At 40.7% G+C, this 21,377-nt stretch overlaps 1 protein-coding gene across 8 annotated transcripts in view; it reads right to left on the reverse strand.

The window, feature by feature from the left end:
* The window catches only part of col12a1b (collagen, type XII, alpha 1b), a 120,013-nt gene that overhangs the window by 26,876 nt on the left and 71,760 nt on the right, over nt 1–21,377 (reverse strand). For 5 of the 8 annotated variants that reach the window (XR_009806895.1, XR_009806896.1, XR_009806893.1 and 2 more), the window contains 25 exons: nt 18,232–18,361; nt 17,916–18,055; nt 17,682–17,811; nt 17,276–17,415; nt 17,080–17,209; nt 16,867–17,006; nt 12,201–12,330; nt 11,984–12,123; nt 11,701–11,830; nt 11,365–11,504; nt 11,160–11,289; nt 10,718–10,857; nt 10,396–10,525; nt 10,018–10,157; nt 9,792–9,924; nt 8,930–9,072; nt 8,376–8,505; nt 7,636–7,778; nt 6,973–7,102; nt 6,783–6,902; nt 6,571–6,717; nt 6,374–6,490; nt 3,468–3,620; nt 3,321–3,395; nt 2,137–2,276 (listed from right to left, as the gene is read on the reverse strand). Coding sequence is in view for 1 of the 8 variants with exons in the window: in XM_061901386.1 (XP_061757370.1) it covers nt 2,137–2,276; nt 3,321–3,395; nt 3,468–3,620; nt 6,374–6,490; nt 6,571–6,717; nt 6,783–6,902; nt 6,973–7,102; nt 7,636–7,778; nt 8,376–8,505; nt 8,930–9,072; nt 9,792–9,921; nt 10,018–10,157; nt 10,396–10,525; nt 10,718–10,857; nt 11,160–11,289; nt 11,365–11,504; nt 11,701–11,830; nt 11,984–12,123; nt 12,201–12,330; nt 16,867–17,006; nt 17,080–17,209; nt 17,276–17,415; nt 17,682–17,811; nt 17,916–18,055; nt 18,232–18,361 (3,318 nt within the window). In the remaining 7 variants the exon portion in view is untranslated. The remainder of the gene's footprint in view (nt 1–2,136; nt 2,277–3,320; nt 3,396–3,467; nt 3,621–6,373; nt 6,491–6,570; nt 6,718–6,782; nt 6,903–6,972; nt 7,103–7,635; nt 7,779–8,375; nt 8,506–8,929; nt 9,073–9,791; nt 9,925–10,017; nt 10,158–10,395; nt 10,526–10,717; nt 10,858–11,159; nt 11,290–11,364; nt 11,505–11,700; nt 11,831–11,983; nt 12,124–12,200; nt 12,331–16,866; nt 17,007–17,079; nt 17,210–17,275; nt 17,416–17,681; nt 17,812–17,915; nt 18,056–18,231; nt 18,362–21,377) is intronic. The other 3 variants (XR_009806898.1, XR_009806894.1, XM_061901386.1) reach the window with 1 other exon arrangement.

Genomic DNA, 21,377 nt, shown 5'->3' on the forward strand with positions numbered 1-21,377 from the left:
AAACTCGTTAACAATACTTAATTTACGTTCTGTAACTTGTATAATAACCAAGATTTAGCGACATTATTATTGTAAGAACGAACATTTAGGAACTCTTTTTTAAGCATAGTAACACAGCGGCATACTTCGGTTTTAGCCTTTAAAGCTAGCTACGAAAAGAAATAAGCTAGCTTCTAAGTCAGCACGAAATGCGTTTCAGTTTGTAGTGCACAACACAACGCGATAAGAAAACCATTCTTAATGCTTAAAAACGTGAACAATCATATTACAGTATCTGTAAAGTACTAGCCCACATTTCATGTTTTGGTTGTACACAGCTTGCTAGATAGCGCATATAGTTGTAATAACATGTAACATCCTCCGTATATTTAGCTTCAAAAAGGTAAGGTTGTGAGTCCTTGCCTTTGTTGTCTATTACCAAGTCTGCCATGATTAGAAAACATTCGTGCTTGTTTTCGGAAGTAGGAACACACGTTTGTTGCCTAAAGTCTTAAGTGTGCAGAAATCAATGCGTTGAATAAATCAGCCCCGATTATTATTGATTAAAATGACCAAAATACAGTAAATATTGTTCTGAACTTTTCTGTTACTATATTATATATAGACTTGCAGTATATAAATATAACGTTGATGGAGGGTTTTCAAGTTTTTTTAGAGGGCTTTGAAGGCTACAACAGTAACTATCATTAGCCGCATCTTCCAAGCGCTTTTTTTAATCATCGTTTAAAAAAATCCTTAAAAAGACATATGTGTTCTATTCTCTCATAATTATTTGTGAACAAAAGGAAAAATTTCAGTTTACCCTTAAATATTAACATTTCAGCCTATTAGTTTTTAAATTGTTTTGGTTTGTTGATATTCTACATTATGTTACAATAAAACACTTTGGACTCTCTAACCTCGGGTTTCTTAACCTTTTTGACCTCAGGGCCAAACTTTTACACTACAGAGGGAACGGGCCCACTCAAATATTAACACTGAATTAGTCATCTTACTTTTGATTTGAATCATATTGAATAATTATATTTAACCTATTATATAGTTTAACAGGATAAAGCTTGTCAAATGATATTAAAGCATGTGTTGATCACAAAGATTATTATCAAGGTTTAGGTCAAGCTGACTACAAAAAATAAATACTGAACAAAATACTTCAAAAAAAGGGACTTATAACAACTGATGAAAATAAATACATACAATTATGCAGTGCTGAAATAAATACATTCAAACTAAATGAATAATAGACAGTAATTATATTTATGTTTCTTCAATAAACTGCCAATACAATGTTGGTGCAAATGAAAATACAGGTGCACCATTTTAGTCATGATTGTTGCGCTTAACAAACTTTTCTATGACTTTAAATCAGGGATGGGCGAACGACAGCCCAAGGGGCCACATCCAGCCCGTTAGACTTTTTAATCAAGCCTGCCAAATATTAGAACAACATTAAGCAAAGCTATGTTTAGAGAATTGCCACAACAAAACTGATCCAAGACTTTGAAAAAAAAGGTCATCAACAACATTGCTCCTACTGAAAGAGAATGTAAGTATTAAATCTGTTTTACCATTTTTGTGTTTCTTTGAGGTTCTGATATGAAATAGTTAAAAATAGATGCAAAGCCCATGTTTGGGAAGTCTACTCTACTCTCAACAGTAATGATATGCTTTGAAATGCATCATGTGCTCACCCAGCCCGTGTGTGAAATTTCAAAAGCCAATGTGGACCATGAGTCAAAAAGTTTTCCCACCCCAGATTTAGATCCAGACTTCTTCTGTTTGTTTGATATTGTCATTACTGCCATAAGTGGTGGGAAAATGTATTACAACTGAGTACCGCTGCGGCCTCTACGGTCCACGGCTGACAAACAAATATTTTTGGGCAGCCCTCGAAGTGGCGCTTGGGGCCCAACAATGGCCCTACAGTTAAGAAACACTGCTCCAACTTAATGCGAGTCTTAAAGTGTTTCTTTTCTGAGACTATCAATCAACAGAAGGACCATGCCAAGGCTTAAAGTGGACAGGCAAACCTCAAAACCCAGACAGAAATGAAACTGAAGCTTTGCTTAAGTGACACAGCATCAAAGCAGAAGCGTAGCAGAAAGATGTTCTTCTACTGGTTGTTTTCACACTCACCTGCATCCCAGTCGGTCCGATCACGTCAAAGGCTCCGATAATGCTGGAGACAAAATGCACGACTTTGGTGAAGCTCTCTTCGCCGATACTCCACGAGCCGTCAATGAGGAACACAACATCTGCTTTGGCACCTTTGCACACTGCGGCAGGAAAACAAAACACGTGAGTGAGGATCTTTATGGATCAGTAGCAGTCTACCTTCAAAGTGTTTGTGAAGAGCTGAACCAAAGCGCTGAGGTATAATTCACCGCAGAGGCCACCACAGTGGATATGTTTATTTTACTTATTATTGCTAGCTGTATGTAGAAGTGTCTGTGTGTATCTGCTGCTTTAATGTCCTCTGTGTTCTTTGATGTTTGATGTTTCCCTCTTACACACATGGAAGAGGGATGTGTACTATGGCTATGAGTTGTTGTTGTTGTTTTTTTGTTTTTGTTTTTTTCTCCCCTTGGCCTCAGTCTGCACCCCCACTCCAGGGCCTAGGCTGAGACCGATTTTTTAATTTTATTTTAATCTTCTATTTTTTTCTTCCCCAACCCCCACCCCCCTTGTTTACCTGTATGTCATCTTTTTTGTAAGGGGCGCTGGAAGCCGGCAGACCCGTCAGCGATCCTGTTCTGTCTCCCTGTAATATTTGTCTGATCTTGAATGGGATTGTGCTGAAAATTGTAATTTTCCTGAAGGAACTCTCCTGACGTAATAAATAAAGTACTATCCATCTATCTATCTATCTATCTATCTATCTATCTATCTATCTACATTGGGTCTTCTCCCACACAACCCAAATCTTCTCTTGGAATGTGACGTGCATTCTTCATCCTGGTCCACATTGGACTACTTTTGTTTTTTATGAGCCTGTTTCTTTCATGAACTAGCAACACATGTGGCGGCCATTAAAGTACTGGCACGGGCTCGGCCCAGAAGGACCTGGCACTCGGAGCCGCGCCACAGCCAAAACAATTCTTGAGGACTTTCCAATCTGGGCTGAGTCTGAATGAAAAGTCTCGATCCAATCATGTTCACTTCCTGTGAATGCTGTAATGTCACATGACTGGAACACGTAAAAGTAGGATCATTTACGTAAAGGTCACAACCCCATCCTCAACTAAACAACACTTTGTAATGACCCAAAATTAGTAGCATCTGATTAGCAATGACACTAGCGACCGACAGGTGACACCTACCTTCCCATGAGGGGGGGATTGTGGGTGGTGGGCTGGGTGTGGGCGGGAGCGTCGGAATGGGAGTTGGTTTGATCACTGCAACAAAGCAACCCTGGAGTAAATAAGAAAAGTGCCATGATGTTCAGTTTGCTGGATACAAACACTCACAGGTTTTTTCCCTGGTGCTGGCGCCGGGTCCCTCCAGGTTGGGTGTCTGGACAAAGACCGTGGCAGTGTACAAGGCGTCAGGGGAAAGTCCATCAAAGCAGTACTGAGGAACGCCGGCTGGAATGGTGATCTCGTGTTGACCTCTACTGGACGCTGTGAAAGAAGACCAAAAAAGTGCTGAGTGGGACTTATTGATGGATAAATAAATAAATGATAAATGGGTTGTACTTGTATAGCGCTTTTGTACCTTTAAGGTACTCAAAGCGCTTTGACACTACTTCCACATTCACCCATTCACACACTGATGGAGGGAGCTGCCATGCAAGGCGCTAACCAGCACCCATCAAGAGCAAGGGTGAAGTGTCTTGCTCAAGGACACAACGGACGTGACGAGGTTGGTACTAGGTGGGGATTGAACCAGGGATCCTTGGGTTGCGCACGGCCACTCTTACACTGCGCTACGCCGTCCCATGCTTCTGTCAACTTGCTTTTACCTGCACCTGAAAGTCTGCTATCATGTTTTTGTTATCTTTTTAACTGCTTATGCCACGGGTTTCAAATTTGTTTTCATTGATGACCTCATTGGAGTTGTGGTACGTGGTAACAAAGAATATTATATGAATAAGCCTATACATTTGATTATGATGTATATTTTTACGTACATTGCAAAAAGAAATCTAGATTTTACAGTAAAAAAAAAAAAAATCAAATTTTTTTTCACTTCATATTACGGTAAATGGAAAAACTGTACCTCTGTTGTTTTATAGTAAAAACTGGCAGCTTAGTCACCAGAATTTTACTGTAAAATTTACAGTGGTTTGTACAACATATTACAACATATGTACAACATATTTGTAAATGGAAAAAACAATACCACTGTTTTTTTTAAACTCTGCCAACTGAACTGGCTGTTTTTCACCGTGTAAAAAATGTCATACCGTTTTTAAATTTACAGTTATACACCGCAAAAACAATAACTGTAAATTTTACGGTTAAAAAAAAGCTGGCAGCTCAGTCGACAGAATATTACCATGAAAACACAGTGGTAGTGTTTTCAATTTACAGTAATATGCGATAAAAACCTTAAAATGTTGCCGTAAAATATATTGTCATTTTTGCAGTGTACAATTTGATGGACAACTTGCTTTGAAAGCATAAGTATTATTATTATTAGTATCCTATTTATGTATTTATTTTCAGTTTGACAAAACATTGTTTGGAAAGTATGACAACTTAATATTTGTTGCAATACTCGTTACCATTAAAGTTTAAAATAAGGGCTGTGAAGTGATTTTTTTTTTAAATGTTTTAAATCTGATTAATCACACTCTTGAAATGTTGAATTAATTAATTTATTTATTTGATATGGACATAAATTTGGTCAACCAGATGCACTGCCATTTGTGTTATAGCAAGAAAAAGCACATTTTCAATAACCTACCCAAAGGGTGCTCATAGGATGTAGAATACGTGTTAATATGTATACAATGAATCGATTTTACAACACTTTAATAATTGACTGACAGCCCACACATCGATTGGGCTGTCAGTCAGCTGGAGACTCACGCCGATGACATCACGCCGCCGCCTCCTGATGACGTCATGGACCGTGATTTTTTTTCTGAATTCTGTTTCGCCCTTTAAGACTCAAGCCCTGCCCACGTCACGGACCTTTTCTTTTTGTCCACCCACACAACCTTTGTCGGACCATACACCCCTGTCCTGCCGGTGAAAACCTACACTGACTAATCTTCATTCGTTTTTGGTAACGCGATCATATTTGTGTATCAATCACATGCGCTAAAGCTTTAACGTTTACAGCCCTTTTTAAAAGATATGCAATTTAGTGCAGTACATATATATTTTTTTGTCAAAATGGAAAAAAAATCAAAGATTTAGTAAGAAAATATAAGGTACTTTATTAACGCATATTATTTCCAGGCGCTAGAGATAAAATGTAAAATTATGTGGCGGATCACATCTGGCCCCCGGGCCCTGAGTTTGACAATTGTGAATTATGCCCATGTTCTCAATAACCAACAATATGTAAAAATGTCTTATTAGTGGCAGCTTGTAAAATGTATTTATAGTTTAATCAACTAAAACTTTTTAACTTTGCTGTGGTTTCCATCCATCCATGCATCCATTTTGTACCGCTCGTCCCTTTTGGGGTTGCGGTGATTTGATTGATAATCAAATGTTTTAATCATTTATTGATTTTTACAATGTCACATTTAAAAACCAAAAGTTTATTCTTAAGTCTTATTTCAGCAGCATAAATATCATTCTGAAAGTAGACCACATAGACCTAATTCACTTTCAGAACTTCAAAGCAAGTGTGTAACTAACCCACAGCTGCATGAAGGTCACATGATAAGCTCCAGCAGAAGCTTAGGTGACGTCATAACACCCGAGGTTGATATCAGCCGAATATCCGACTCAATATTTCCCCGAGAAAACAAAGCTGGGGACCCTCTGCTTGCAGTTAAGATACCATCTGCGTCTCACGCTAGGAAAGCCATGTTTGTTCTGGTGACCTCGCTAATCACTGCCATGTAGATATTGACATGCTGGCGTTCCCTCGCCGCTTATTTCTGCTCTGTAAACCACTGACCCGTGTACGTATCCCAACCAGATGGCAATCAAAGTGCTAGCAGTTATTTAAAAGCTTGTCCTCTTTTGAGACACATAGAATTAAAAGACTGGTGGCATGTAATCATCACATGCAGGAATCTAAAGATAAATAACATTACAATGCGCGCAGCAAACCAAGCAGCGCATCCTGCTAATTTCATCTGCTCCCTGTCACATCTGACAGCCGCGTTAGTATCATACCATTGAAGCAGCGATGTTGCATTTAAGCTTAAGACTACTGATCACTCATAGAAGAAGAACGACACACTCACGGTCAACAGGGTTCAGTCGGAGGCGGTACGACGTGGCCGCTCTGTGAGGCATCCACTTGACGCAGAACTTGTTGTGAGCGATGTTGTAGGTCTCGATGTTGGTCACGTTCAGGAACACTGAGGAAAGGCAAGACATTTACTAATGTGCTTGATGGTTGTAATTTTTAACAGTCACAACACTTTGACAGGAAACATACGCGTTGTTCCTTGCCCGGCCAGCGGCGCACTCGAGCCTCCGCCGTACTGTGCCAAGACTTTGACGTCATAGGTTGTGCCAGGCTTCAGATTGTGCAGCGTGTAAGACGTCACGTCGCCCACAAAGAAGTCAATGGATTGGTCTGTCGCTATCAGAAGAAGTAGGCGGAGTCAAGACAAAAAGTAGAAGATTGTGAATGCTGAGGCAGCTCACCTTTAGGCGAGTAGATGAGTTTGTATCCTTCCACAGGAGCTGACACCGGGTCCCATGCCACCCGGAAGCGCGTGTACCACTCATCTGAGACACGCAGGTTCCTTGGACTCAGCAGGCCAACTTAGAGACAAACATCACAATGGTTTCAGCAACATGTCTCTTTCAGACACAGACAAAATGTTCCAATCACCTGTGCGTCCGTTCCCATTGAGGAGTCCTCCAGGGCCCTCAGCATAGATGGCCTCCACCGTGATGTTGTATGGCGTGTCCGGAAAGAGGTTCAGCAGTCTGGCGTTGTTTCTGTTTCCAGAAACTACAGCCTGACAGAGAAAAGCATACATCATGTTTGTGGACAGGTACCACGTTGAGAAAAGGCTTTTTCATGTCTGACACTGTGGTTCTTATTCTTTGTCCAAACTAGAAGCTTTATCTTCATTAGTCACAACAATTCAAGCAATCACACATATTTTCTACAAAAAATTGTGTGTGAATGCTGATGAGCTGAAGCTGAGTTGAAGCTTAATGCTAGCTAACTCACATAGGGCAGGTGCTTCGTTATCAGGCAAGGGCCCTGGGGGGGTGGAGTCACATCTGTATTGCCTCCAGCTGCCATCAATGGTTCAGCGCCTCATTAATAACATTATAATGATGGTGTTTGTGTAACTGACTGTGTAATCACTCCAACCAATCAGCGTCTTGTGAGTTATAAGCACAGAAGAGACCTGTGACGTCAGAGCATAGTTTGGACGCAACGTCATTGCAAAGGCTGAGGGGCAAGAGCGTAGGGAGCATGTGTGTTGCGTACACACATTTACATGTTTGTTTGATAGCATCATATCTGTGGCACACTTACATATTCTGTGATGGGGTCTCCTGTCATGGGGGCGTACCCAATCCGGTACTGTCTCACGGGACCCTCAGCATGGTCCCACCCAATGGTGAGAGAGTTGGTGGTGGCTTCAAACACTCGCAGGTTTCGAGGTCCGGTACGCGGTACTTAAGGAAAAAAAAATTGTAAGTGTTTGTTGTGCGTTCATTGATATGACAAGCTAAAGCTAAGCGTCTTTAGTCAACAAGTCAAAAAGTCAACAATTCAAAATGTCAATAAGTCAACTCGTTAACGAGTCAACATGTTAACAAGTCAACATGTGGATGAGTCAACAAGTCCACATGTAAAAATGTCAACTAGTCAATGAGTCAACATCTCAGTCGACATGTCAAAATGTCAACATCTCAAAGAGTAGACATGTCAAAATGTCAACAAGTCAACATATCAAAATGTCAACAAGGTAACGTGAACAAGTCTACAAGTTAACGTGTCAACATGTTAAGTCAAAATGTCAACAAGCTAACAAGTGAATAAGTCAACATATGAACATGTAAACAAGTCTACAAGTCAACATGTTAATGAGTCAAGTCAACGTGTCAACATTTTGACATGTCAACGAGTCAACTTGTCAAACAGTTGACATGTCAATATGTTAACAAGTCAAAGAATCAACATGTCAATAAGTGAACATATCAAAAAGTCAACATGTCAACAAGTAAACATCTCAGTGAATCAACATGTCAACAAGTCATGCTGTTTCTTACATGTTTTGCCATTGCTCTGCAGTGACACGCCTTCACCATCAGGGTACATGGCAGACACACTAACCGAGTAGGGAGTGTCCGGGATTAGGTTGTCAAGGAAGGCGTTGTTGACATTTCCTGGAACAAATGCCTTTGTGGAGATGACACCCAAAGGTCAAACAATACAGTGATGTAATCATTTAATTCGCTTGCTGAAAGCCACAATGTACATCTCACAACATCACGTTATCTCTACATTAACTGCTGCCATAGTCTTCCTTCTCAACCCTAACATAGAAGCATGCATGTAAACATCCTTCATCTACACTTGCAGCTGACAACTCTAATATACTCATCTTTATCCAAGTCTTCATTCCACACTCCTTACATGAGCTACTAACATGACATTTCATCCAAATTTTGATTTAAGCGTGTCAGTGATTAGCTCCTCAACACTGTTATATTGGAGATGCTTCCAAAACAGATATGTGCCGTGTCTCACTTTGTGCACAAGAAGAAGAAGAAGGAGTAGTAGGAGGAGGAGGACGACTAAAGCGTTCCAGAGCGTTACTCACAGACTGAGGTTGTGCGGCTCCGTTCAGGGGGGCATACTCCACACGGTATTGCTGCACCTGGCCTGAGGCCACCTCCCAGCGCACGTTGAGGCTGTTGGGGCTGGGATTGTACACCTGGATGTTACGCGGTGGCGTGCGTGGAACTGCAATGGTCACAGAAAGGAGGAGAAAGAAAGAACATTAAAGTTCTTATCAAACTGAAGGAATAAATCTGTTTCTTTTCTACTTAAGACTGTAAATGAAAGCATGTTGACTGGCTGTCCTCAAGGAAAAAGAAATAAATTGTCTATATGGTGAGCGTAGGAGAAAGGAAGATTATTTTATGCAGGGGCTAAAGCAAAGCAGATGTGTGGAAGCATACATGACACTTTAAGATACTTCATCTCCTCAAAATAGGAAAACAAATGAACGCAGACAGACTTTGTGGTCAAGTTACACAACTGCTGTTGTATAACCTCCATCAACAACACAACTCATCTTGGTTCATAATAGACCATCTCTCCAGACTTACTGCACCTCCACAAGTCTGCACGACAAACTCATGTTTGCTCCTGGAACAACTGCTGGAATCTTGGTACAGAGCTCCAATTAAAGCTTGACTGTGCTGAGTGAGCACGACACGCCGTCTGAGCAGAAACCATTCCAGCACACGCAGCAGAACATCAAAGCACACACGCACACTCACGCACTCACACACCATTGATGTCTTTACAACATAGAGAACCAGCTAGCTTGATAAGCAGAATTAATGGTTCAACATAATTGGACTTAGAAGACCATCATGTTTGGTTAACAGAGGTGTCCCTCAATGATCAGTGCTGGGTTGAATATTTTTTCTATTTTTTTGAAAACAGTGGCTTACGAGTTTGTCCCGGTTCCGTGAGGCGCAGACCCTCGCCCTCCGGGTAGACGGGCACCACGGTGACAGAATAAGATGTGTCTGAGAGGAGGTTCCTCAGAATGGTGTCAGTGGTTCCGCCTGATACCTGCTCCTGCTTGCACATGACGACACCACCATCCCCAATGAGTGGACAAAGTGAACCAATCTTTGTTAAGACAAACGTCAACAATGAAGATAAGAGACATACCATGTCCTCTGCGCCCCCGGCTACAGGCACGTAGAAGAGGCGGTACTGGCGCACATTTCCCTCCGCGGGCTCCCAGCGGACTTTGAGGGTGCTGGTGGTGGGATCTGTGACCTGCAGGTTCTTCACGCCGCCCAGCGGCTCTATCAAACACATCCAGTAGCCATTACATGAATGTCAATTCCCTGTTTAAGTCACAGCTGGCGTCAAGTTGCAGCTACGATTTACTGCGCAGGTTTTGACCTTGTGTGTGCATGATAGTCAACGCCGCAGGCTGCAGTGTCAGTCAAAAGAACATGGCATTTGCTTGCATACATTTGTGATCTTCATATCCTGCAGCAGCCTGCTGATTTCAAACATGACAGCTGTGTGTGGACTTACTTGTCTTCCCGTTCTCAGACATGCGCTTTCCCTCCACGTCGGCGTATATGGGCACCAGTGTCACCTTGTACTCTGTGTCAGGCTGCAGTTCTCTTAGCATTGCGTTGGTCACAATGCCAGACTCCTGAGTCTACACACGACACAAACAACCCAGTTTTTAATTTTTCTCAAACGTGTGCTTCAACTAGACTCCAAAATCTGTTCTTCTTCTACAAATATGTTCAATGTTGCACTTCTATCACTCTAATATTCCAACAAGAAGGTCAAAATGAGGAATGCTATTATTTGCTGTAAAAAGTATATCAATAAATTCAGTAATGACCATGAGCTCGTCTCCTCCTACAGCAGGAACGTAGAGGATCCTGTACTGCCTAACATCGCCGTCGGCTGGGTCCCAGCGCACCCTGAGGGAGTTGGTGGTGGGGTCGGTCACACGGAGATTCTTCACGCCGCTCAGGGGCTCTGAAAAAGAGAAGACATGACAGCATAGCTTTACCTCGTGTTGGACACCTCTTCACCTGAAAGTTGATGTTAAGCAATCAAAGGCGATGATCATCCATCAAATACGTCATTCTCGCAAATTACTTGTGTCAGTCACATCCTGTGTCATCATGTCCTTCCAGAACATTGCACTACTTGTTGATGGTCCTCAATTTCGCTGACTCTGACTCATTTATCCCAGTGTGACAGGATATTTAATTATCGTACTGGAATGTGAGCGTGTATGCTTCCATTGTGCCTGAACGCCTCATTCACGCCCTTACTGGTCGTTCCCTTGTCAGCCTTCGGGATGCCCTCCACGTCCGGATAGATGGGAACCACAACCACGTTGTAGACGGTTTCTGAGTCTAGGTTTCTCAGGATGGTGCTGGTGGTGCCAGCTGCCACCTCCTCCTGCACAGAACATTCCATATCAATCAATTATGGCGTTAAAACGATGTACAAGCCACACTCAAAATGGACATTCACCGTTTGTTGTACTCCATCAGGCTCTGCCGAGTATGTGAGCCTATAGCCGCGCACATTGCCCACTGCTGGTTCCCAGCGCACCGTCAGGGTGTTGATGGTCGGGTCAATCACCTGCAGGTTATTCACCCCCCCGAACGGGTCTGACAGGAACAAAGAATTTGAGTCGTTCAGCCGACGTTACATTTCAAAGGACAAATTTGAAGTTTCCTGAGAACTAATTTTGACATGTTTGTCAGGGGAAGTTTTAAAGGTAAGTTCTTAACAGTTCAGGATGCAGAACATCAACTTCTTTTCTGATGCTGATTTGCTTTTGTTAGACTTTGTCTGGCTACTCACTCGTTTTCCCGTTTTCAGACAGCGGCAGTCCCTCCATCTCGTGGTAAACGGGCACAACAGTGACGGTGTACTCAGTGTCGGGGTCCAGGTTCTTGAGCACAGTGGACGTGGTGGATCCAGACACCTGGTCCTGGTTTAGGGAAGGAATTGGAAGAAAAGAATTAGGTTTGGCAAAAGAGACCAAAGCCAGCCATCTGAAATATGGCATTTACCCCACTTTTGGGTCTGGAATGTCACGCTCTTCTCTTGTCGAAACATTCTGTTCTTTTGACATGTGACTCACCACATCCTGCTCTCCGCCTCCACTCGACACCCAGATGACAATGTACTCGCGCACGTTCCCCTCGGCGGGCTCCCAGCGCACATTAAGGGTGCTGGTAGTGGGATCCAACACCTGAAGATTCCTCACCACGCCCAGCGGCTCTGAGAAGACGAACGCTCAAATGCACCTGCACCTCTTTGGAATAGAACACTGCTTTCGAGGTATCATGTAACCTCACTTGTCTTGCCACTGTCGGTCAGACTCGGACCGTCACCCTCGGCGTAGACCGGAACCACGGTGACAGTGTAGCGGGTGTCTGGGAGAAGCTTCTCCAGGACGGTGGTGGTGGTGCTCTCAGACACTTGCTCCTGTAAAACGACACATCATAGATTTATATGTGGTAATATATTTAGAAATATATGTAGTAAAGTACATAGTAATCCATGTAATAATACATGTAGTAGTATGTGCAGTAATGTATACAGTAATAGTGGTGCGTTTCTCAAATTCTTGCTCCAATAGAATGACACAACATCATAGATCTATAGGTAGTAATATAGTTTGTAATACATGTAATAATATATTTAGTAATGGAGGTGATTCTCTCAGACATTTGCTCCTGTAGAATCAATCAATCAATCAAAGTTTGCTTATACAGCCGTTAATCACAAATGTCTCAAAGGGGTGCACAAGCCACAACGACATCAGATCCTACATGATAGTTCTATATGTGGCAATTTAATAATGATATATGTAATAATGTATGTAAATAATATGTGTAGCAATGTATGGAGTAATATATGTAGTAATTTATGAAATAATATAAAGTATGTATTAAGGGTAGAACGGGTCACAAAATCCACGGTTTGTATATTATTACAGTTTTGTGACATGGTTTGGGTTCAGTGTACATTGTTGTTGTTTTTAATAGCATATATCCCAATAATCCACCATCACCTTTTATCAGTTGTGGTTCTTACAAAAATATCTAATAAAGTAAAACTTAAAAATGACTCCTAAACTCTGACTCTTGAATTAGCGTAAACAAAAAAATTTAAGTGTACAATATTTATAAGCACATTACATGCCATCAACATAAAGTAAAGCACAAGCTTTACTAGCACAAGTTTCCTTTGTTTAAATCAAAACAAAAATGTCCATTAATTAAAGGAAAACAACCTAATTAAAAAATATATAAATTAGTGCAATATATTGAATGGCAATTTTGTCAAAGCATAATAATATTGTAACATAAATGTACCAATGTGTGCTTTAAATAAAAATACTTATGTATATTACTTTTTTGAAACCTTCATTTCAGTTGCGCACCCCACTTTAAGGCTGTAAGTGTGTTGCTGTGTGCTTACCGGCTGCTGTGGTTTTTAGTGAGACTACTTGGGGCTGTGTTAAAAAAAAAAAAAAAAAAAAAGAGTGCCTCTCCAGTTACTGCTGCTAAACCCACATTATTTACTTTGGGAGTGGGTGGTTGAGTTTTCAGGGATGAATGAGTGGTCCCAAAATCATGATTTCCCCAGACAAGCATTCTTTATCCTGTCAATTTACGTGATATTCTGCATGTAACAGTAGATTCAGTTTTTCAGATTCAGTTAACGTAGAAATCATATGGCCCTATTTCACTTCAAAAGTACACGTCTGTAATCAAAAGTACATGTGTATGATCAGAAAAACATGTGTACGATCAGAAGTACACATACACGCTCCAAACTGATTAACAACACAAATAAAAAAACATACACTATAAATACTATAACAATCTGTAACAAGGTTAATACAGTTCACTTTTTTTTCTTCCCCTCGTTGTATCTGCTTTTTTTGTCATTTAAGTTACAATTACATTTAGGTATTATTGCATTTCAAACAATTATATTATTGATAATAGAGGGAATTATTATTAGTATTCATTTTCAATGGTGCTATTTCTATTGGTATTTGTATCGCTTCATTTGTAGTGTTACAATCCACTACATGGATCGTTTGTTGTTTGCTTTTGTGTATGTTTTGATCACGTTTTGGACTCTGCCGATCCCAGTATTTGAGCACTTCCTTGTTTGTATTCGTCACCATAGCGACTTCATTTGTTCCACCTGCACTGACGCCCGGCGCACACCTGTTTTTGATTACCGTTTCTGTATTTATACCTGCCTACTCCCTTTGTTCTGCTTGAGTTCTTCACTTGCTTTATGCAACATGCACGTTCGTTTATCTGGTCCTGTTTTTGGCTTGCTAAGTTCTACCTTAGCTTTTGGGCGCATGACACGCGCAGCTTTTGGACTTTTACCCAGTGCTAGTGTTAGCCTAGCTCCCCGTGCGTTGCACGCACTTTCTTTTGTATTTCCATCAGTGTTCTTTTGTCATTTTATAAATTAAATCCAGCTCCTACCTGCTAACTTGCTTGTCTGGTCCCATGCATCTTGAGTTGACACCTCCGCGCATCTCAATGCGCACCGAAGGTGACATGTAGTGCAATAATGTTCATTGTAATTTCTGTGTTATTAATATTTACTTCCCGAACTGCTTCTTTGCTATCACTTTTTGTATCATATTTGTACCTATCACATTTGCTGACATTGTTCTGTTGTTGTTGTCTCTCTGTCTTATACATAACCCTATCGTCACTGCAATTTCCTGATCAGTCTTTCTTTTTTTTCTCATTTCTATCCCCTCCTGCTACGGTCCGGCTGCGCCAAACATTAATTTAAATCCATGTAATAAAGTCAAATATGAATAAAGTAAAAAATAGAAGTTGCCCACACTTCTCTTTTGTAAAGTAAATCTGTACCGCAAATATGGGCATCTACAAACCCCGTTTCCATATGAGTTGGGAAATTGTGTTAGATGTAAATATAAACGGAATACAATGATTTGCAAATCTTTTTCAACTCATATTCAGTTGAATGCACTACAAAGACAACATATTTGATGTTCAGACTAATAAACTTTTTTCTTTTTGCAAATAATCATTCACTTTAGAATTTAATGCCAGCAACACGTAACAAAGAAGTTGGGAAAGGTGGCAATAGATGCTCATCAAACACTTATTTGGAACATCCCACAGGTGTGCAGGCTAATTGGGAACAGGTGGGTGCCATGATTGGGTATAAAAACAGCTTCCCAAAAATGCTCAGACTTTCACAAGAAAGAATGGGGCGAGGTACACCCCTTTGTCCACAACTGCGTGAGCAAATAGTCAAACAGTTTAAGAACAACGTTTCTCAAAGTCCAATTGCAAGAAATTTAAGGATTTCAACAAAGTTTATAAAATCATCAAAAGGTTCAGAGAATCTGGAGAAATCACTCCACATAAGCGGCATGGCCGGAAACCAACATTGAATGACCGTGACCTTCGATCCCTCAGACGGCACTGTATCAAAAACCGACATCAATCTCTAAAGGATATCACCACATGGGCTCAGGAACACTTCAGAAAACCACTGTCACTAAATCCAGTTTGTCGCTACATCTGTAAGTGCAAGTTAAAGCTCTACTATGCAGAGCAAAAGCCATTTATCAAAAACATCCAGAAACGCCGCCGGCTTCTCTGGGCCCGAAATAATCTAAGACGGACTGATGCAAAGTGGAAAAGTGTTCTGTGGTCTGACGAATCCACATTTCAAATTGTTTTTGGAAATATTCAACATCGTGTCATCCGGAACAAAGAGGAAGCGAACCATCCAGACTGTTATCGACACAAAGTTCAAAAGCCAGCATCTGTGATGGTATGTGGGTGCATTAGTGCCCAAGGCATGGGTAACTTACACATCTGCGAAGGCACCATTAATGCTGAAAGGTACATACAGGTTTTGGAACAACATTTGCTGCCATCTAAGCGTCGTCTTTTTCACGGACGGCCCTGCTTATTTCAGCAAGATAATGCCAAACCACAGTCAGCACATGTTACAGCAGCGTGGCTTCGTAAAAAAAGAGTGCAGGTACTTTCCTGGCCAGCCTGCAGTCCAGACCTGTCTCCCTGGCTCATTATGAAGCGTAAAATACGACAGCGGAGACCCCGGACATTTGAACAACTGAAGCTCTACATAAAAAAAGAATGGGAAAGAATTCCACTTTCATAGCTTCAACAATTAGTTCCCTCAGTTCCCAAACATTTATTGAGTGTTGTTAAAAGTAAAGGTGATACAACACAGTGGTGAACATGCCCTTTCCCAACTACTTTGGCACGTGTTGCAGCCATAAAATTCTAAGTTAATTATTATTTGCAAAAAAAAATAAAGTTTTTGGGTTTGAACATCAAATATCTTGTCTTTGTAGTGCATTCAACTGAATATGAGTTGAAAAGGATTTGCAAATCATTGTATTCCTTTTATATTTACATCTAACACAATTTCCCAACTCATATGGAAACTGGGTTTGTACATCAAAAATATATTTGCCTGAATGGTTGGAGGCGACAGAAAAAACTACTCTATTACTCTATTTGCATGTACTTTGCTCAGCATAACATAGTATATTTGAAAAAAGTGTGCAACAAGTAGAAAGAAGAATAAAAGATACCACAATATGAATCACGTTATGAAAATACACTGCTGCATTTCGTGGAAGGTTTAAGCAAACAGATTTTGCTATCATTTATGATTACGTTTATTATGTTAGTTGATGTTCTAAATGATGCTTCTGCTTTTCCAGCACTAAAATATACTTCTTAACATTTTGAAAATGTTTAATGCTATTTAAAGTAAGACCACACAGATGACATAGAAACGCCGCTAAGCTACTTGGGTCACATGTTAACTGGGAAGTTAGCGACTGTACGTTAACTATTGAGCATTAATTCATGTTTGGCTTTTTGGATGGCTAGATATGCAGTAAATTTGCCACCATGTCTATCGTCATCATAGTGTCAATATCGTCTACTGGTTGACACTTACCACAATCTCCAGGCCTCCATCGACCGGGACGTAAATGACCTTGTAGCCTTGAACATTTCCGTCTGCAGGGTTCCAGGTGACCGTGAGTGTGGTGATTGTGGGGCTGCTTACCTTCATGTTGCCGACGCCTCCTAGAGGCACTGCAGGAAAAATCAGAATGTTTTATTTCATATGTTAAAAAGACTGATGCCCATTATTTAAACACTGACTTACAAGTCTTTCCAGTCTCAGACTGACGTTTACCCTCCCTAGCTGGGTAAACTGGCAAGACTGACACAGCGTAAGCCGTGTCAGGAAGAAGGTTCCTGAGGATGATGGAGTCGACGTTGGCAGGAACTTGCTCCTGTGGGAAGTTTTCACATTAAAGCTTCCGCTGGTGCTCATTGTCTAAGCAGACTAATGGTCTCACCATCTCCTCGCGGCCGCCAGCAACAGGCACATAGAAAACTTTGTACAACCGAACGGCTCCATCAGCTGGGGCCCACTTAACGTTGAGAGATGTCATGGTGGGGTCGGTCACCTGAAGGTTCTTTACACCTCCAAGCGGCCCTGAAGGCAACAAATTATGTAATTTAAGCTCTCCTAGTGGACTGTCTTCTGTCCCAACACACAATACTTCCACAAGTCCTTTAAAAGGTTCTTGTGAAGCAGACCTGTGCTGATCTGCCTCATGGACAATCATTCTATATCTCAGCAGGAAACACTTGTGAGCATCAAACACAGCAAGCACCATAAAAGCACGCTTGGAGGAGTGTGCTGTGGACGAACTCTTCCACTGAACAAAAAGTCTTCCGTGAAGAACGGAAACGCCTTACGTGTTTTTCCATTTTCAGACATGGTCTTGCCATCTCCCTCGTTGTAGACGGGCACCAGGGAGACGGTGTAGAGGGTGTCAGGATGCAGGCCTCTCAGGGTGGTGCTGGTGCTGCCCGCTGACACCTGCTCCTGAAGTGGAAAATGTGAAAACTAATTTGAAATGCAGACGAGAAGATTTTTCTTTCTAACGTGAACTTTAGTCATGTGACACATAATGGTCCTACCAGTCCTACCATGCTCTCAGCTCCTCCAGCTGCAGGAGCGTAGATGACTTTGTACTCTTTCACACGACCCTCGGCCGGCTCCCAGCGCACGTTCAACGTGGTCATGGTCGGGTTGACCACCTGCAGGTTCCTCACGCCACCCAGAGGTTCTGAAGGACAGGAAACGGACGTTTTTAGTAGTCTTCATTACTGTAAAAGATTGTGTGATAAAGTGCTTGTCCATAAAGACACCATTAAACACAGTGGAGGTGATTTAAATCAGGAATTTTGGTGGAAGTGAGAACTTTTCTATCCACTTTGTTGTGCTGAGTGCACGTGTTCTCACTGGTTCTTCCTTCTGCTGAAATGTCTTTGCTGAGGCCAGTGGGGTACACAGCAGTCATGGTCACCACGTACGGAGTGTCTGGGGACAATTTCTGCAGGACGGTGCTGGTCTTCTTGCCTCCGACCTGCGTCTGTTAACGCACACATCAGGAGAGTTACAATATGTGAGCAGCTGACATTATTTATAATTGTCTGAATGCTCCAAGATAAGATTCTACACCTTAGTTCCTCTATTCTTTATTATTACTATTATTATTCCGCCACTTTTGGCTTGGCATACCTTAATCCTTGTTAGTATTGTACGGTATATCGGTACTAATAATGTACCTCGGTACTAATGAATTTTAAAAAATACAGAGCCCAAGTGCATAATTTTGAGTGTGTCAAAATGCACACACAGCTGCGCATACAAGCAAAAACAATGTGGAGAGGTAGAATTGCAAAAAGCAGTGCTTCTACTAGTTCATAAAGAGGGTGCGTGAAGCGCAATATAGAGGTATTTGGGCTTCAAATCTACAGATAAAAGATAAAAGTGATGCTTTAAACCCTGAAGCACCACGTTGCAAGCTGCTTTAAAACTTGCCTCGCCAAAGGTGGCATTAAAGTATTACAATCTTTGCTTCAAACTTAGGTTTATATTTAAATAACAATCATCCAGACCTGTACAAGGAGTTTAAAGGCCTACTGAAACCCACTACTACCGACCACGCAGTCTGATAGTTTATATATCAATGATGAAATATTAACATTGCAACAAATGCCGATACGGACGGGTTAGTTTACAAAATTGCAATTTTAAATTTTGCGCCGAAATATCCTGCTGAAAACGTAAAGATAGTGTCGTTCAGGTATTAAAACTACGAGTTGGTCAACAAAAAATGAGTGGAGTTCAATCAGTGAGGCTGTAACCTAACTGCTAACGTCATTGCAAACATAGACATCTTATAAGTACACACAGCATCGACCACTACTGCCTACTGGCACTGACGAGACGCGGGGCTGCCATCTTGGAGTGGTGATTCGCTCCATAGACATCTTATAAGTATACGCAGCATTAGCTGCTGTGACATGAGAAATTCTGCCTCCATTTTGAAGTGGTGATGAGGAGCAGCCAAGCAGCCTAAACTGACAGTTGAAATGAATGGTTGTACCTGTATAGGGCTTTTCTACCCCTTTTTAAGGAGCCCAAAGTGCTTTGACAGTTGACGGGTAGAAAACAAAGATGACGGGCTGGTGTTCAGCGTTTTCCAGCTCAAATGAGCGGATTGTTGAAAATAGGAATCGGGGGATTACTTTTCACAAGTAAGATTTAACATTATTGTACTATTGGTTGTATATTGCGAAAATAATATTACCAGAGTTGAGAAGGAGCAAAGATCTTCAATAGTACTGAAGTCGTAGCCGCTTGCAAACAAGAGTATGACCATAATAGAATTGCTTGTCAATGAAATTAATTAAACATTAAGTTGAAATAAATGATGAAGATAAAGATTGTAAAAGCCAACAGGGGTAAAAATTAGGACCACAGTCTAGATTGTGTAAGGTAGGCGTAATATAGACTTTCAGGTGTTTTTATATGTTTATGTTTAAGTATTTGGCAGACGCTGTTATCCAAAGCGACATACATAAAAAATACATATAAAACTATTACTGTAAACATTATCATTTGAGGGAAGAATGTGATGCAAAATATCAATACAAAGTGTCAAGACAGAATAAACTCTCTGCTGCTGCAGTAACAGAGATACAGTCTATAGGTCCCTAAAATATATAGATATCTAATGTATTCATACATTGTTTATGTAGGATATATGCATGTATATATAACCTAATCATATTCTTGAACTTAAAAATAGCTGACCGTTTTTTTCTCCCTTCTCTGGGATTATATTCCCAGTTTTGATTTTGGACACTTATCTTGGTCACTTATACCATATAAAAATATTCTATTACTGTTAAACAAACTATGAATAATAAAATACGCCAAAAAATGTGTCCCTATAGATATCAGCGCAATTTATTTGGCAGGAGCAATGAACTGTCAGCGCATTTAATTAATCTTACCTCACTGAATACCACAGATTTTCACGCGATTTTTTGTCATACATGCAGCTATGATAAAGGACACAAGTTTTGGCGTGTTTTATTATTCATAGTTTGCTTAACAGTAATAGAATATTCTTATATGCTATAAGTGACCAGACGTCCAAGCTCAAAACTGGGAATATAATCCTAGAGAAGGGGGAAAAAAACGGTCAGCTATTTCTAAGTTCAAGAAACAATATGTTTAGGTTATATATATCCATCCATCTATCCATTGTATACCGCTTGTCTCTTTTTGGGGTTGCGGGCGGTTGCTGGAGCCTATCTCAGCTGCATTCGGGCGGTAGGCGGGTTACACCCTGGACAAGTCGCGACCTCATCACAGGGCTAGGTTATATACAGTATAAATGCATATATCCTACATAAACAATGTATGAATACATTAGATATCTAAATATCTTAGGGACTTACAGACTGTATGCAACAGAGTGTTTATTCCGTCTTGACACGTTGTATTGATATTTTGTATTACATTCTTCACTTAAATGATAATGATTGTGATTGTTTTATATGTATGTCGCTTTGGATAAAAGCGTCTGCCAAATACTTGAACATAAACATATAAAAACACCTGTAAGTCTTTATATCAGCTAAAACAATCAATATGTGTAATTGGATTCAGAATAAACCCAAATTCTGTCTTACCCAACAATGTCAGTATTTGAATGTTATTACTTGAAGACTTATTCCTGGTTACAATTATACTGTTAAGAAAGTATTGTATTATACTTTGCCTAAAATGAGAATGCATCATAATCATTGGCGGCTGATGAATTTTGTTGTAGGTGGGGCTGAAAGTTTGTAAACCAAACCCCTGTAGGAGGGTCATCATCCCCCAGAAGATTTCTTTGTGATTTTCACATACAAACATTGAAGATCTTTGCTCCTTCTCAACTCTCTGGTAATAATTTTTTCACAAAATACAACCAATAGTACGTTAATGTTAAATCTTATTTGTGAAAATTAATCCCCTGATTCCTATTTTTAACAGTCCGCTCATTTGAGCAGGAAAACGCTGAACACCAGCCCAGCATCTTTGTTTTC

The sequence above is a fragment of the Nerophis ophidion genome, linkage group LG05 (assembly GCF_033978795.1).
Source record: "Nerophis ophidion isolate RoL-2023_Sa linkage group LG05, RoL_Noph_v1.0, whole genome shotgun sequence".
Taxonomy (NCBI): Eukaryota; Metazoa; Chordata; class Actinopteri; order Syngnathiformes; family Syngnathidae; genus Nerophis; species Nerophis ophidion.